Genomic DNA, 14,678 nt, shown 5'->3' on the forward strand with positions numbered 1-14,678 from the left:
GTTATTTTCTAATTTCTTATGCCTAAAAAGTACAGAAAATGGCTATTATTCCCCACAAACTTTGCTTTTGTGACCAGGACACAAAAGCAAAGTTAATAATCCACTCCATTAATAAGTGTAAAACATTAATTTTTTGTTCCTGGGTAATAAGTGTTATTTCCGAATTGCTTATACTTCAAAAGTGCGGGAAATGGCTATTATTCCCCACAAACTTTGCTTTTGTGACCAGGACAGTGATATTTAGAAATGTACCTATTTTCAATGAAAAAACGAGAGCATTAGAGCGTACTCTTTGGTTCTTTCAGTAAAGTCACGTAGAATGAGAATAAAATAATAAAATAAAACGATAAAATTCTCACGACGTTTTGGCCACAACACAAGTGGCCTTCTTCAGGTGAAAGGAACAAACCTGTCGGGACGACAGAGCTACAATGAACGCTGCTAAGATCCGCAGCGTCTTTTAAACTGGTTGAGAGAAGTGAGGCACCTTGACAAAGGGGTTTACATATCAAACAGGAGCATTTAGCATTGAAACAGTTGAGGGATTAGCTTGTGACTGGTCACAGAAATATCTATGTTAAAGTCAAAGCCTACACATCCACAGAGGCACCTCGTACATAGACGCCAAAGGGGCTGCAACAACTCAACTATAATACAGTAAACCGATGTGAAAAAAAACCTAAGTCTAAATTACATCAATATAATAAATGTACTCAATACATTCTTCAACGTCGTGAGAATTATATTGTTTTATTTTATTATTGTATTCTCATTCTACGTGACTTTACCGAAAGAACCAAAGAAGAAAAGTCACGTAGGTTTAAAATAAAATAAATCACGACGTTTCGGGCGCAACACAAGCGTCATTTAACCAACTGTCATTTAATTTGTGACGTAATGCGAATACCAAATGGGGTGGGAGGCCGAGTTACCACCTGATGATGGACGCTTTGTTGCGCCCGAAACGTCGTGATTTATTTTATTTTATACCTACGTGGTGACTTTACCGAAAGAACCAAAGAGTATGGATTCCCGCAGTCACGAAAGCTTCAAATCAAGCATGAGAGCATGTTTTTTTTTTGCATGTTCACCACAAGTACGTGTGGTTAATGCAGACAGGATTCACTGAATAAGGATTCTGTTTGGTGTTTTAACATCTTAAACACCTGATTTATTGCCAGAAAGGGTGAAAGCTATTGTTATATTTAGTTCAAGAGTTGGAAACCGTAGTGGCAACACGACTGCATAATGCTCACATGTCACCATTGGCATTCGCGTGGATTATTGATTTACTGCGGTACAGTGCGAGCAAGCTCTCGCCTCGGGTGAACTTCACGCACTCACTATTACACCTTGCCAACACTCACGGGTTATAACTAACGCGCCTCGCATTGACCGCGCGACGTAAAGTGTGACAGACACTCTTTTGTAAAAAATATATATATAATCACCCGACCAGTCTTGTGTAAACAAAACAAAATTGTGGATGGCCAGGGCTTAAAGGGGCCGTCCATAAATGACGTCACGCGATTTTGGACGATTTTTTTACTCCCCGTCCTTGTCACACGGTGTCACAAAAAGTCAGACCCCCCCCCTCAAAGATGACGTCACAAAGCTCTGCCCCCCCCCCCAAAAAAAATATAAAACATACTTCAAATCGCTTTAAACTATTCTCATTGTAGTGCGTATTTAATGTGGCGCTGCACTCTGATGTTGTAGCAGAAAACATTTATTAAAAAGTCTATTTAATTCAAGGCTGGCACGGCCCGGTTTTATTCATTCGGGTTTTAATCGGTTTTTATATAAAACCAGAGCACCTGGATCCTGTCCAAATCCGGTTTTATTCGGTTGTATTAAAGTTAAGTCGGGATTTCAGTCGCAGGCACCCATTAGCGGTGTTCGGGCCGGGGACCGGGCTCAGCCGCCATGCGCGCTCCAGAAGATCGCCGTCAAACTGTTCAGCATAGCCACGTCGACCGCTGCTGCGTCTGAGCGACGCTGGGATTTATCCATTCCAAGTTGAGGAACAGCCTGGCACCCAACACAGTCGAGAAGCTCGTCTTCATTAAGTCGAACCTCAACGCGTTCTACGACTACCTGACGCCCGGCGACGGCCACGACAACACCGAGTCCAGCGGCGAGAGCGACGAAGACGAATGTGTGTCTGTTCGAAAAGTTTAGCATACCGTGATGGCAGTGAGGAGGCCGTGATGGCATGGAGGATGCCGTGATACACTCACTCATCTTACATTGACTCACTCACACATCATGCATTCACTCACACAACCACTGAGCCATTCACTCATCATACACTAATTCACTCATCATACACTCACTCATCATACGCTGAGTCACACATCATACACTTACTCACACTACCACTGACTCACTCACACATCATACACTGGGAGTGTCATGCTGCCAGCTATGGCTGCAAGTTTGGTTGTACATGTTATTTATATCGTTTATTGTTAAATGAGAATCACAGTTCCTATGATTAATGTTGTTACATTGTTTTTTATAGCTTTATTTTGGTGATTTAGAAAACATATGGTTAATCTATCTTATGTTTGTTATTGTTTGACTTGCATCACACTGGGATTTGAGCACACAGCGTTGTAATACTTTTTTTTAGATTTGCTGGTTTATCCAGGATGGTTCTATTGTGCGTTGTCGCTTCAAGACGATTCTAAAGTAATTTACAGCCTTCCATTCCTTTGTGCGATTCTTGGCGCGCTCGGGATTAATTTTATTTTAAATTAATGAGTTATCTTTTCATTTGTATGTTACGTTTTTAAGCTTTCAGACGTTTTAAAATATATTTTTCCCGCTAGTATCAGTGTATATCGACTCTATAGCACAAAGTCCTCACCTGACATAGTGGGGTGTTGAGGCCTAGTCCCGTGCAGAGCCCCCCCCCCCCCCCCCCCTACAATAATGCTATTTAATCGCTATAATTTTAGTATCTGCCGATCCTATAATAGTAAGTACACACATTGGGGTGGAGGGGGAAAGAAGAGGACGTGACATTTTGATGAATTTATCTCAGTGTTGCGTGTACATTTTTTGCATTTGAAAGCGAATGAGAAATTCCCCCCACCCTCCGGCGAAGGCGTCTGTGCGCGTTGCCAGGGGCAACTCGTGTCAGCGTTTCGCGCATGCGCACACAGCGAGCCGGGGGGAAAAAGTAAATAAATAAAAAGGAATCACACAAAAAGCGATTTTAACCACTTTAAAGTTTAGGGATGGAACAATGGAATAGCCTATTTTCACCGCGGGGCTCGGGGCGTGCCGCCCGGAAAAAATTTTTCGACTTTAACCCCACCGTCGGGGAGCAAAATCCCCCGCGAGCGTGCGTGCGCAGACAGACGGACAAATGCCTTTGATAGGTTAGATTTACACAATGCAATACAGTATCGATTGGAATGACGCCCCATTCTTTTTAACATGAAGATAAATACTGATTTAAAGAATTAAGACCCATTCATTTCCAATTAGTGTACAAATATTTTAAAAAACGTGAAAAAATCTGCATATAGCAAAATGCTTTTCTTTTATCACAACACTATCAGTCCGTTCTGAAAGAAGGCATGGATTTTATAGATCATACCACCCTTGGCTTTCATGGAATATGAAAGAGCTTTTGATTCAATTTAAACGGATTCAGTTATCCAAGCTCTCAACACAAATGCCTTAACATAAATGGTTAAAACCAATTGTAAAAATATCTACCCTGCATAAGGTAATAAAATAGAATCTGAACAGTATTCAGACAAGGAATATATTTTCAAAAGATTGGATTTGGGGGAAAAGGGCATCCATATAAAAAGATGTTCCCACAAAGCAACAATTGGCTGTTTGGTTGGTCCTGTGAACAGGATTGTGCGGGGTAAGGTACATCAAACAGACATGCAATAATGTTCAGAATTCTTTGTAAGTTTTCCCATGAATTTATTGACAGGACATTGAATGCTCCTCACAGCTGCATTAAGCCATACACTGAACCTGTAAACATACTGAAGCCATTCCAGCACAAAGGAACATCACCGTTCCTGCATGCCCGGGATGAATGTCATGATAACACCGTCAGGCGTACATCCAACACACCTACCATCCACTGACGCATATGCAATAAACCACACAGCAGATAATTATTCAATGACAAAACAGTACATTGGTCCAATCACTTACGAACGCGCACACACACATTCGCCTAGCAATCGCTCACATACATAAATGCACATAATTATACTAAGCACGGCAGTCACAAAAGTAGCGTTAAGTGCTCAGCACATATGAGCATGTTCCGACATGGGACTATCCTCATCTGCAGTGCTGTTATCATTAACATCTACGTCACTGTTACACAGCACTATGTGTGCAAATGTCTGCTTGTGCACTCACCAGGGTAGGGCATGTGGTCTTTTAAAATCAAGGCAATTGGGATATAAAGTACAGTATATTACAAATCGTCCCATTATGTATTTACTTGAAGCATGCGTTCAAAAGTTTAGATATTACTGATTACATGAAATACTATTTTCTATATACATAACTTATTACTAAATTAACTCCTTAAATAATCATCTATTTTAACCAAAGTCAATTAGTCCCTTCACTATTTAATATTTGTACTATTCCTCTCCTGCTGTCTCTAGTCTCTAGTAATAATTTAGTTTGCTGCGAGTTGATACGTGTTTTTAAGACTCTGGATTAGCCACAATTATCATTTGGAAATAATAAAGAGATAAAAGCAATGCTGATGTGTTGGACCAATCCTCAATAACAGCGACTCCTCCCAACCCTAGCAGGCCAGCCACTTCGAAAGAGTTTAGGGTAGGTAACAAATGTCACCCGATGCCTATTTTAGATTTCTTCTGCAAATATATAACTTGGCAAGTGCGTCCTTCTCAATGCTTCAAAAGGGGCGTGATGTATAACTTGGCCGCATCAGGATTGGTGAACATATATTTGGCTTAAAGGGAGGTGATATTGTTCCGAGGGCAGTGCTGCCCTTCTTAAAGGGCAATACCTAGTGATGACTCAACATCACCTTGTTACAAGGCATGTAGTCTCCCAGCTATGGTAGTTTTGTCCAGATCACCACGAATAAAGAACTAATGAAGACATTTGTAGACCCAGTGTTATCCCTACTATTGAACAGGAGGGCATGTACTTCAAAAAACGTTCACTTTGTACAATAACTGATACTGTAGCCTAACGCTTAACACACAATATAATAATCAAGCATGAAACTAATCATTTTATAGTAATAAGGACTTGAATTGGATGCAAAAGTCACATCACTAGCCAATAGCATATATGTATGCAACCAACATAAAAACACGTTCTATTACACTTAAAAGTGCAAGCTTTTTATATTTCAATTTTAGCAGTGACTATGCTGTAATATGTTAAAATAATTTTAAATACTACAATTTCTGCATATCAACTGTCATGGCTTGAGCAAAAGAAAAAAATCTCAGTAATGAGTCGATTGCGATTTATTTTTACATCAAAAACGTATATATATGGTATGAAGTGTCACGACCAGTCGTGCATTATAATGGAATATTCCTTAACATAAAAGTAATTAAGCATAAAACCTGATTTTTCTTCATCTGACAAGCACTGCTGAGTATAATTGACTAACTGAACAAAGAAGTACATTTGGCTTAAAATACGACCGAAGGAATTTAAACAGACATTTAATAGAGGGCTCAATTTGCATCAACACAACTGCAGTCATATGAAAAGGTAACCTTTTGCGTGCAGAACCAAACCACTTTAGCATCGCCCCACAGAACGGCACACTCTTCGATGCTGTACAAGGGTCCAGGCTGGGTATCGAACCGGCGAACCTTGGACTCAAGAGATAAGTACGGTACCTCTGAGCCAACCCTGCTACCCCTTCTAACAGTGATGTGGGTAAACTATAAAACGTTTAAAGGACAATTAACTGATGTGAAAACTACAGGTATGGAGAGACCTTTGAATAATAAGTTGAGCTGACATTTGTTCCAGAAACACTTCCTTCATTTTAGTATGAAGGGCCAGTGTACAAACAACACTCCACCCAATATGTAACAAGGCCCATAATGTCTAAAGTGCCAATAAACAACAAAGCATCACCTAAATGCCCCTTTATAGTTGCTCAGCAGAGCCCCTATAGCAGTAACATTACCTTCAGATTTTCCATTACACTTTAGGAGCACTTCTGAATACATGATTGCATCGCAGTCCACCCTATGACCAGCCTGCTGAAGCATTTTTTCCCCATTCACTTCAATGTTGCCAAGTCTTTTTGCGATTGTTAAAAGTGCGTCCATCAAATTATGTCGTGTGAATGTGCATTGACGTGCAACTGCTTATATCTGAGTGTGCATGTACGCATTGACAGGTTTGGTTTCAGATTTGTGTAAGTGTCGCTATGCATGTTAGTAGCTAAAATGTGATGACATCAAAGTGGGCTGTCATCGCAGTGCAGCAGTAATAGCTCGTGGACTGCGGACTCAAGTTGCAGTTGAACTGCAAAACGTTGCTGGTATACCCGTTGACAAAGCAGAGTGCTCGTGCTTGGGTGGTTAGAGAGTGGGCAGGCTCGAGTCGTATCGGCGGGGAAGACTACCACTTGTGGAGCCTGAGCTGTTGCTGAGTGTCTCAATGCTGCCCTCTCTCTGCAGCTCTGCAATAATAATCACATTGCAAAATTACACAATTGCGCATACAAAACACGTGTATGTTTGCAAATACGATGGTAAAAGCATGCTCTGTCTTACACACAACATACTTTGTTTGGGGTGTGAAGCCTTGCCATATAAACTGTTGTTTTAGAAATTCATGTTTTATACATCTAAAACATATTTAGGTGCAGAATAACGTGTTCTCTTGGGGTATGGTTTTCTGTGGTGCCTGTCAAAAGTAATGCTATGATGTACTGATGTATTCTTGGTTTTATTGTTTTTATTGTTTCATTGATTTATATATATTTTATTATTTTATTGTTTCCCTTCAACGTGACTTTACCGAAAGAACCTAGAATATGAATCACTGCAGTCACGAAAGCTTTAAATCAAAATTTGTATTCTTGGTTCTTTCGGTAAAGTCACGTAGATAGAAAAACCAAAAAATAAAACTTGATTTGAAGCTTTCGTGACTGCAAGAATCTATAATCTTTGGTTCTTTCGGTAAAGTCACGTAGGTAGAAGAAATATAAATATTAAATACAATCACGACGTTTCGGCCGCAACACAAACGCCGGTCCTCAAGCGGCCGCTTGTGTTGCGGTCGAAACGTCGTGATTTTATTTTATTTTTTCTACCTACGTGACTTTACCAAAAAGAACCAAACAGTATAAAAAAAATCCAAATTAAAAACAAAAAAAACCCACGACGTTTCGATCGCAACACAAGCGGTCTTCTTCAGGTGGAAAGAAAAGAGGGCAAACCTCCAGGTGTAGTTGCTTATTCGGGCTCCAGAGTGAGTGGACGGTGGGAAAGGGCTGTGCGAGAGACAGGGGTAGAGATGGGAGGGAGGGATTGCACCACGGGTATACCCATCAGACAATGGGGGGGAGGAATGGTGATGCACCGACTGAGTGGAAAGGGAGTGGGGGGGAGAAAGAAGAACCGAGTGAAAATATTTAACCTCGCTACACCCATCTACACTGCTGAAGAAGACCGCTTGTGTTGTGATCGAAACGTCGTGGGTTTTTTGCTTTTAATTTAGATTTTTTTAGTTTTCCTATCTTTGTGACTTTACCGAAAGAACCAATAATGAATTCCTGCAGTCACGAAAGTTTTAAGTCTAAATGTACTGATGTATCGATTAATATTTTTAAATATATATTCCTTAAGCTTAAGTGATATGCGTCATAACATGATTTTTCAATTTGTATATATAGGAAAAACTCATTATTTCGGTATTTGATCATTCGCATTTGGGTATAATTTGGCACGGCTGCGTTTTCGGCATACATACAGTATTAGTAATTCGCCATGAGCCGAAATCTCATACCGAATGGTCCAATTTCGGCACACACGAGGAGCGACGCCGCGTGCCACGACCAAAACAATGACGTGGTCTATTGGCGGCGCATGCGATGAGCGTTAGTGCAGACCTATTGCTTTGGACTTTACCTTGTCTATGCAAGCCACTCATCTCAAAAATGTCGTCTACACCTACATCAAGAAGTAATAGAAAGGGACTGAAGTATAAATCCCCCAGCTTGCGAGACAAATCCAAAGTTTTGGATATCATTTGTGCAGGTGTGTCAATACGTATGGTGTGCGAAGAGTTTAACACGGAGGCTTTCGCGAACAATATCATCCATAATAGTTTTTTTTTAGTTAGATCACGTAAATATAAGCGTTGTTAAATCCGCCACCACCCGACACAGCGAAATAGTAAGGTTCATCACGTAAACAGAACATGCCAATTCGTTACAAGTACAGCGCACCGGTGTGTTGGAGAGCAAATCCACAACATTTACAATACGAGTACAACAGCTCACCAGTAATTACAACTACGATCATCAGGCAACAGCCAGATTTGTAGAGACATCCTCCTGTTTTGTTCCTTAAATAGAGGGATAGATTTGACGAAGTCATTTGTGAGCCCTTCACGTGCGAACGGGGGAGGTTTAATGAATGCATATTGAATTTACAATGGACATCCATTGCCGGTTTGGTTATTCTTATGCTACTCAACGTACATTACGCATGCACGATATTCTTGTACCTCCTGTCGTTTGCGTGCAATAAAATAGCAGGACCTGTTATTGTCTGCGTACAGGTAATCCCCATTGACGTGTGGTAACCTGTATAGGCATACATTTAAACAATGTATTATTTGATGATTCGCTACCAAACAGCACTAAGGCTGTAGCTATCCGAATGGTTAAATAATTTTTATTTCTCTCAATTTGGATATATTCTAAAATTAGTCTTGGCCAGTAGTAACTAATTTTGCACAGAACTTCAACATGATCAAAATCAATTGAGTGTCCTTGTTGGCACACATATTCTGCCACTGTCGACAGTTGTATTTGGGAGTATTTAATACACCTTTGGCGTTATTTTAGTCTCATGCTGATCGTTTGTCCAGTCTGCCTAACATAGCATTTGCCACAAGTGCAATTAACCGGCACACAGCTTATGTTGATAGCTTGTGCATTCATAATGTACGTAGATTACCATATGAATAACCCCACCAGAAATTGATATCCATTGTACTTTATATGCATTCATTAATCCTCCCCCCTTCCAAGTGAAGGGCTCTAAAAATGATGTCATCACATCTATCCCTCTATTTAAGGAAGGAAACAGGGAGATGTCTCCACAAATCTGGCTGTCACCGAAAGACGCGAGTTGTAATTACTGGCAAAACGTCGTACTCATATTGTAAATGTTGTGGATTTGCTCTACAACACACGGTGTGCTGTACTAGTAACAATTTTGCATTTTCTGTTTACGTGACAAATTTTACTAATTGGTTGTGTCGGGTGGTGGCAGGTTTAACGACACGTTTATATTTACGAATCTAACTCGAAAAAAAATCTATATTATGGTGTGTGAAGAGTTTGGAAAACCAATTTTGATTTTTTTTATTGGGCCAGGAGGCGCTGGAGAGTCTCATTGGATAATTCGGCAACGCCGGAGCCCCATGTGTAAAATTAACAAGGGTTTACTGCATTGCACATGACTCCTCCTGAAACTAGGGCCTGCTAAATTCATCGAGATATTTAAAAAAAAATGTTAATTTTTGCATCACATCGTGACTATGGATCATGAAGATTCAGTAAATCACAAGCAGAGTGAATGTCCACATATACATAAAAGGGGTCCATAAAATACTTATATCGTGCTAATATCAGTGGGTATGTATGTATATTAAATCATACATTATAAATATTACAAAAAATTTATTAGAATTATGAAAGGTAAAAATAAAGGTGCAGCCCTGCAATAGCTAGCACATTCTACTGCTTGCAGAAGGGCCTCCAATAGAGCTAGCATTGGCGAGCCTCTCTAGAATATATTGAGTCTCCATTTCAGTTTTAGGCAGTTTTAGTTTGTTTTACAGGGATCAGGAGGCGGGGTGAGATGTGGTAGTGGACTATGTGTACCTACCACGTGTGGTGTGCATGTTACCCCCCGGTGACTCCATCATCGCATCGGCGATCCTCTCCCTCAATGCCTCATCCCCGGGGTCGCACACCCATGCACGGTGCTGTGCATCTGGCCAGCTGCCGCACACCTCCAGCTCAAACATGCCTGCTCATCACACCCAAACGTACACCAAATGCAGTGCCTGTCAATGCACACTAATCCATGCATGCCACTTGGTGCCTTGGTTAAATCACTCACTTAATTTTGTTAGCGTGAATCAGTAAAAATCCATGTGCAATCCGACAGGTGCACATGAGTGGAAACACGCCACAGCGTACCTGATCCAGCCTCGATTTCCAAAGTGGAGGCCCGTGCCGGCATGCACACCGGATCAGACCGCACGGGCTGTAGTCTACAGAGCATCACATGCACCACATCATGTCACAGGCAAACAACATCATTTAAAACAAAGCTGTGACAGCTGTACAGACTATAAGCTAATGATGAAGATTATAAGCTGTTTTCTCAGTGGACTGAATTGATTATAATATTGCAGCTATAATATTGGCACAGGGATATCTGGTAAATGAGCCACTTTTTTCAACAAGTTACAGGATTATAAAATACCGCAAGTAGTATTGAATAAGTTAGAAAAAGCATGAGGAAGCATAAATATAACAGCAAGACATCTTTCAAAATGCCCCATCTTTGCAGTGTTTGGTAAACGATCAATACGCATGCAATAGAGGTTAACGGTAATTTCCAATAATATAAGAAATGGAGAAAGGAGGATTGGTGTTTGTGATCATTGCCATTTTGTCAAAAGATCAATATTTGCTTGGCGACAATAAACTATGGGCAAGAAGTTATGAAGGGCCGTTGAGGCAGCTATTATTGATCTTGTTAAGTACCCAAGATCTATGTGAGTTTTGTGGAGGAGCTGTGTGCTCAGCGGCACTTACCTGAGGCTGCACACATCCAGCGTGTCTGAGTGGGGAGCGTGCGCGGCATGAGTAGCGTGCGCGCTCTCGGGCGCGGTGTGCGACAACAGTGCAGAGGAGTTAGAAGACACCAGCATGGTTTGCCCCGGGGGGAGTTGCAGGGTCTTAAAAGTGAACTGGGGGCCCATCCACAGCCGCCTGTGGGGGCCCGAGTGGGTCACGATCTCCACCTGTTGCGGCACAGACACGAGCGTTTACAAACCCCGCACGGCCCCGTATTAACATAACATCACATTCACCATACACCACGACACATCACCAGGTCAAATGTTAGAATGGAGAGAAAACCATCGTTCGGAATACTGACATTTGCCAAAAGCAGTGATGTTGATGTGTTGTAAAAAAATAATAATTAATCACAATTACTTGTGTGGTTAACGCACTGCACTACAAACTTGAGAGACTTGAATTTGATTACTCTTTGGGTCTTTCGGTAAAGTCACGTAGGTAGAACTACATTTTTGAGAGAGAGACAAAACACAGACACGGAGACACACAGACAGACACACAAGCAGAGAGAGACAACACAGAGACACACAGAGAGACACACAAAATAGACACACAGAGACCCAATGCCTCTGTATCGAGGCCTTAAATAGAGAGGGGGGGGCAGAAAGAGAGGCGGGTCTGCTGGAGCAGCTGCTGGAGCAGAGAAATTAGCATGTCAATGAAAGACCCAACAAGACTGGTACATTTTAGAGAGAGTTGTGTAGAATCCACCCCGAAGCGACCGAGAGAGAGAAAGAGCGAATGGACCTATGAGAGCCTGGTAAATGTTAGAGAGAAATAGGTTAGTTTTAGAAAACAAAATGTAGCTTTTTTTAATGTAATGCAATGCAACACAGAGAGTCGGTTAACATACAGTTAACGCATAGCCTGGTTTATTACGATCTCCAAAGATTGCTAAAATTAGCAGTTAAGTGTGAAATTTGACAAACAGAGACACACAGAGAGATGTTTGGAAATCCACCCCGAAGCGGCCGGGGGAGAGAATGAGCGAATGGACCTATGAGAGTCTGGTAAATTTTAGAGAGAGAGAAATAGGTGGTTTGAGAAAACTCTGCCCCCCCTCTCTCTCTATTTAAGGCCTCGACACAGAGGCATTGGGCCTCTGTGTGTCGATGTTGTGTCTCTCTCTCTCTGCTTGTGTGTCTGTCTGTCTCCGTGTCTGTGTTTTGTCTCTCTCTCAAATTTAGTCTACCTGATGACGGTTGCTTGTGTTGCAATCTACACGTCGTATTCTATTATTTAATTTATTTTCTTTCTACGTGGCTTTACTGAAAGAACCAAATAGTAATTCCTGCAGTCACGAAAGCTTCAAATCAAGTTTGAATTTGATTCTCAGACACTGACCAGTGTCTGAGAATCCGATATTACTCGACCAGCGTCACGTAATATCGGAACCAGTCATGGGTCCTCCCCATTCCCCTCTCTACCAATATGCACGAAGCAGTGTGGTGAAGTGTCCTGACAAAGGGATATATATTATCATTATTAATATAATAGAAGTTAAAAATGTTTCAAATAACATGGATAATTTAGCACATGATCAACAGATGGTAAAATATCACGTAAAATACTCTTGTGTACAAAAATCACGCTCAGTGGAAGGCCCTTTTGCCAATAGTAGGCAGTCACCTTTTTTGTGGATATGAAAAAGTTAATAGCTGGTGAGAGGTGATAATTATGATGAGATGACATGACATGATGGTGGCGGTGGGGCTGATGCTGATAGCAGGGGTGCTGGTAATTTTGATGGTGGTGCTGGTTGGGGTGGTTCTGGTTGTGCTGATATTGGGGAACCTGAGAGAGCCACTCATCATCTTCTTCATCCTCAGGCTCCGATGTTAGGCTCTCACTGGATCCCCTGCCTGCACGTGCACACACTCCTGCAACAGACACACCTCACATACTAAGCATATCCAAAGTCATCGCCAAACGATGATAAAACTCCAAACATTAAAATATCCATCCAGTGTGTAGTAAACGCGCTTTATTTACATCAATTACACGAATGCACTGCCATGATGGATGAGCAGTTAATTCGTGACATCTCTGTCATTGTCACTATCATAGCAGGTCAAGTGATTTATAATACAGCCCTTTTTGTTGTCATTACCTCGTTTCCAGCATATCCATGATTGCTGAAAAAAGTTAACTTTCTGAGACAAATGTAAAATATGCTGAGCAGTATTTTCCCTAATTAAAGATACATGAGACTGACCGCAATTTAGTTGTTATACATCTTTGTAAATCCCCCAACACCATTTAAGAAATGTTAATAATGCAATGCTTTTGTCAGTGTACATGTACACACATTACAAAACAGGTCAGTGCACTGAGGGCCAAGTAGCTCAGAGGTCAGGAAGTCAAGAGCACTGAGATGGCACCGCTGAGGTACTGGGTTCACATCCAGGCAGCCGCCTGTAATTAAAATGGGTTCCCAAATATAGTGGTGAGCTGATGGTCTCAGCCCGGTCACCAACTACTGTACAAAATAAATCATGTAAAATGTACTCTTTGTTTTTTTCGGTAAAGTCACATAGGTAAAATTTAATAATATAATAATAAAACAACTAAATTAAATCACAACGTTTCGGAGGCAACACAAGCTTCCGTCTTCAGGTGGAACAGTCACGGCAAGATAGCTGCATCAAGTGAGGAGCTCTAAGACACCTGAGATTATATACATGTTAAGGGGGGGGGGGGAGGAGCCAGGAAGGGGACGATGATGAGGTGGAGGGCAAAGTTAAGCCGCCTTTTGTTATGCTGAGGGTTCGGGGGATGCGGTGGTTCACTGCACGAGAGCAATGGAAAAGGCTGTACACTTATAAGGCAGCTAAAGTTTGACTTGGTTTATGACATCTTTCCAATGGTTGCTCAATTTAAAACCATCCTCTCGGTTGAAGTTGTGTCTATGTTTGTATATCTGGATGCCTTCATGGACAAATCTTTGGTAATAACCGGGAGGTTTGCATAGTACTTTGGTATCGGAGAAAACAATGTCATGAGAACCCGCTGTGTTGAAACAATGATCAGCCACGGCCGAAAAATTCGTTCTGCCGTGTTTCAAATCTGATTTGTGCTCATGAATTCAGTCAGAAATGTCGTTTCGTCTCCCCGATAAAGCTGTCACCGCAGGTACAAATCAATTTCTAAACACCGGAGTACTGTACGTCAGGAATGACATCCTTTACGGATGGGATCAGATCATGGATTGTGTACTGCATTGAACCGAACCTGGATCTTGTGTTTGTTTAGAATTTTGGAAGTCTTTTTGGTAACGCCTGCTATGTATGGCAGTGTGATGATTTTGATCGGAGTATCAGTTGTTGTTTCTGTATGGTGGGAGAAACAGCTTGGCGGATAGTACGGTCAGAGTAACCGTTCATCTTGAGGGCCAGATGTACATGTTTTAATTCACTGGCCAGGTGGTGTTGGTCAGAAATGCAATGAGCCCTATGGTATAATGTTTTGATGAGAGAATTATTTTGAGCCGGGTGGTGGTGGGAATCAGGCATCAAGTAGGAATCTGTGTGGTAAAGTCACCTACGTGACGGTAAAGTCA

General features: G+C 41.4%; 1 protein-coding gene across 7 annotated transcripts in view; it reads right to left on the reverse strand.

Annotated features, from left to right (window-relative positions):
• Positions 1–3,920: 3,920 nt before the first annotated feature.
• BCAS3 (BCAS3 microtubule associated cell migration factor) overlaps positions 3,921–14,678 on the reverse strand; it is a 35,208-nt gene continuing 24,450 nt past the window's right edge. For 6 of the 7 annotated variants that reach the window (XM_032956820.2, XM_032956823.2, XM_032956816.2 and 3 more), the window contains 5 exons: positions 12,914–12,999; positions 11,072–11,280; positions 10,448–10,521; positions 10,131–10,274; positions 3,921–6,685 (listed from right to left, as the gene is read on the reverse strand). In XM_032956820.2, coding sequence (XP_032812711.1) covers positions 6,585–6,685; positions 10,131–10,274; positions 10,448–10,521; positions 11,072–11,280; positions 12,914–12,999 — 614 coding nt within the window. In that variant the 3' untranslated portion in view covers positions 3,921–6,584. The remainder of the gene's footprint in view (positions 6,686–10,130; positions 10,275–10,447; positions 10,522–11,071; positions 11,281–12,913; positions 13,000–14,678) is intronic. The other variant, XM_032956822.2, reaches the window with a different exon arrangement.

This window comes from Petromyzon marinus, chromosome 19 (assembly GCF_048934315.1).
Source record: "Petromyzon marinus isolate PM22_M1 ecotype Great Lakes invasive population chromosome 19, UKy_Petmar_22M1.pri1.0, whole genome shotgun sequence".
In the NCBI taxonomy this organism is placed as follows: domain Eukaryota; kingdom Metazoa; phylum Chordata; class Hyperoartia; order Petromyzontiformes; family Petromyzontidae; genus Petromyzon; species Petromyzon marinus.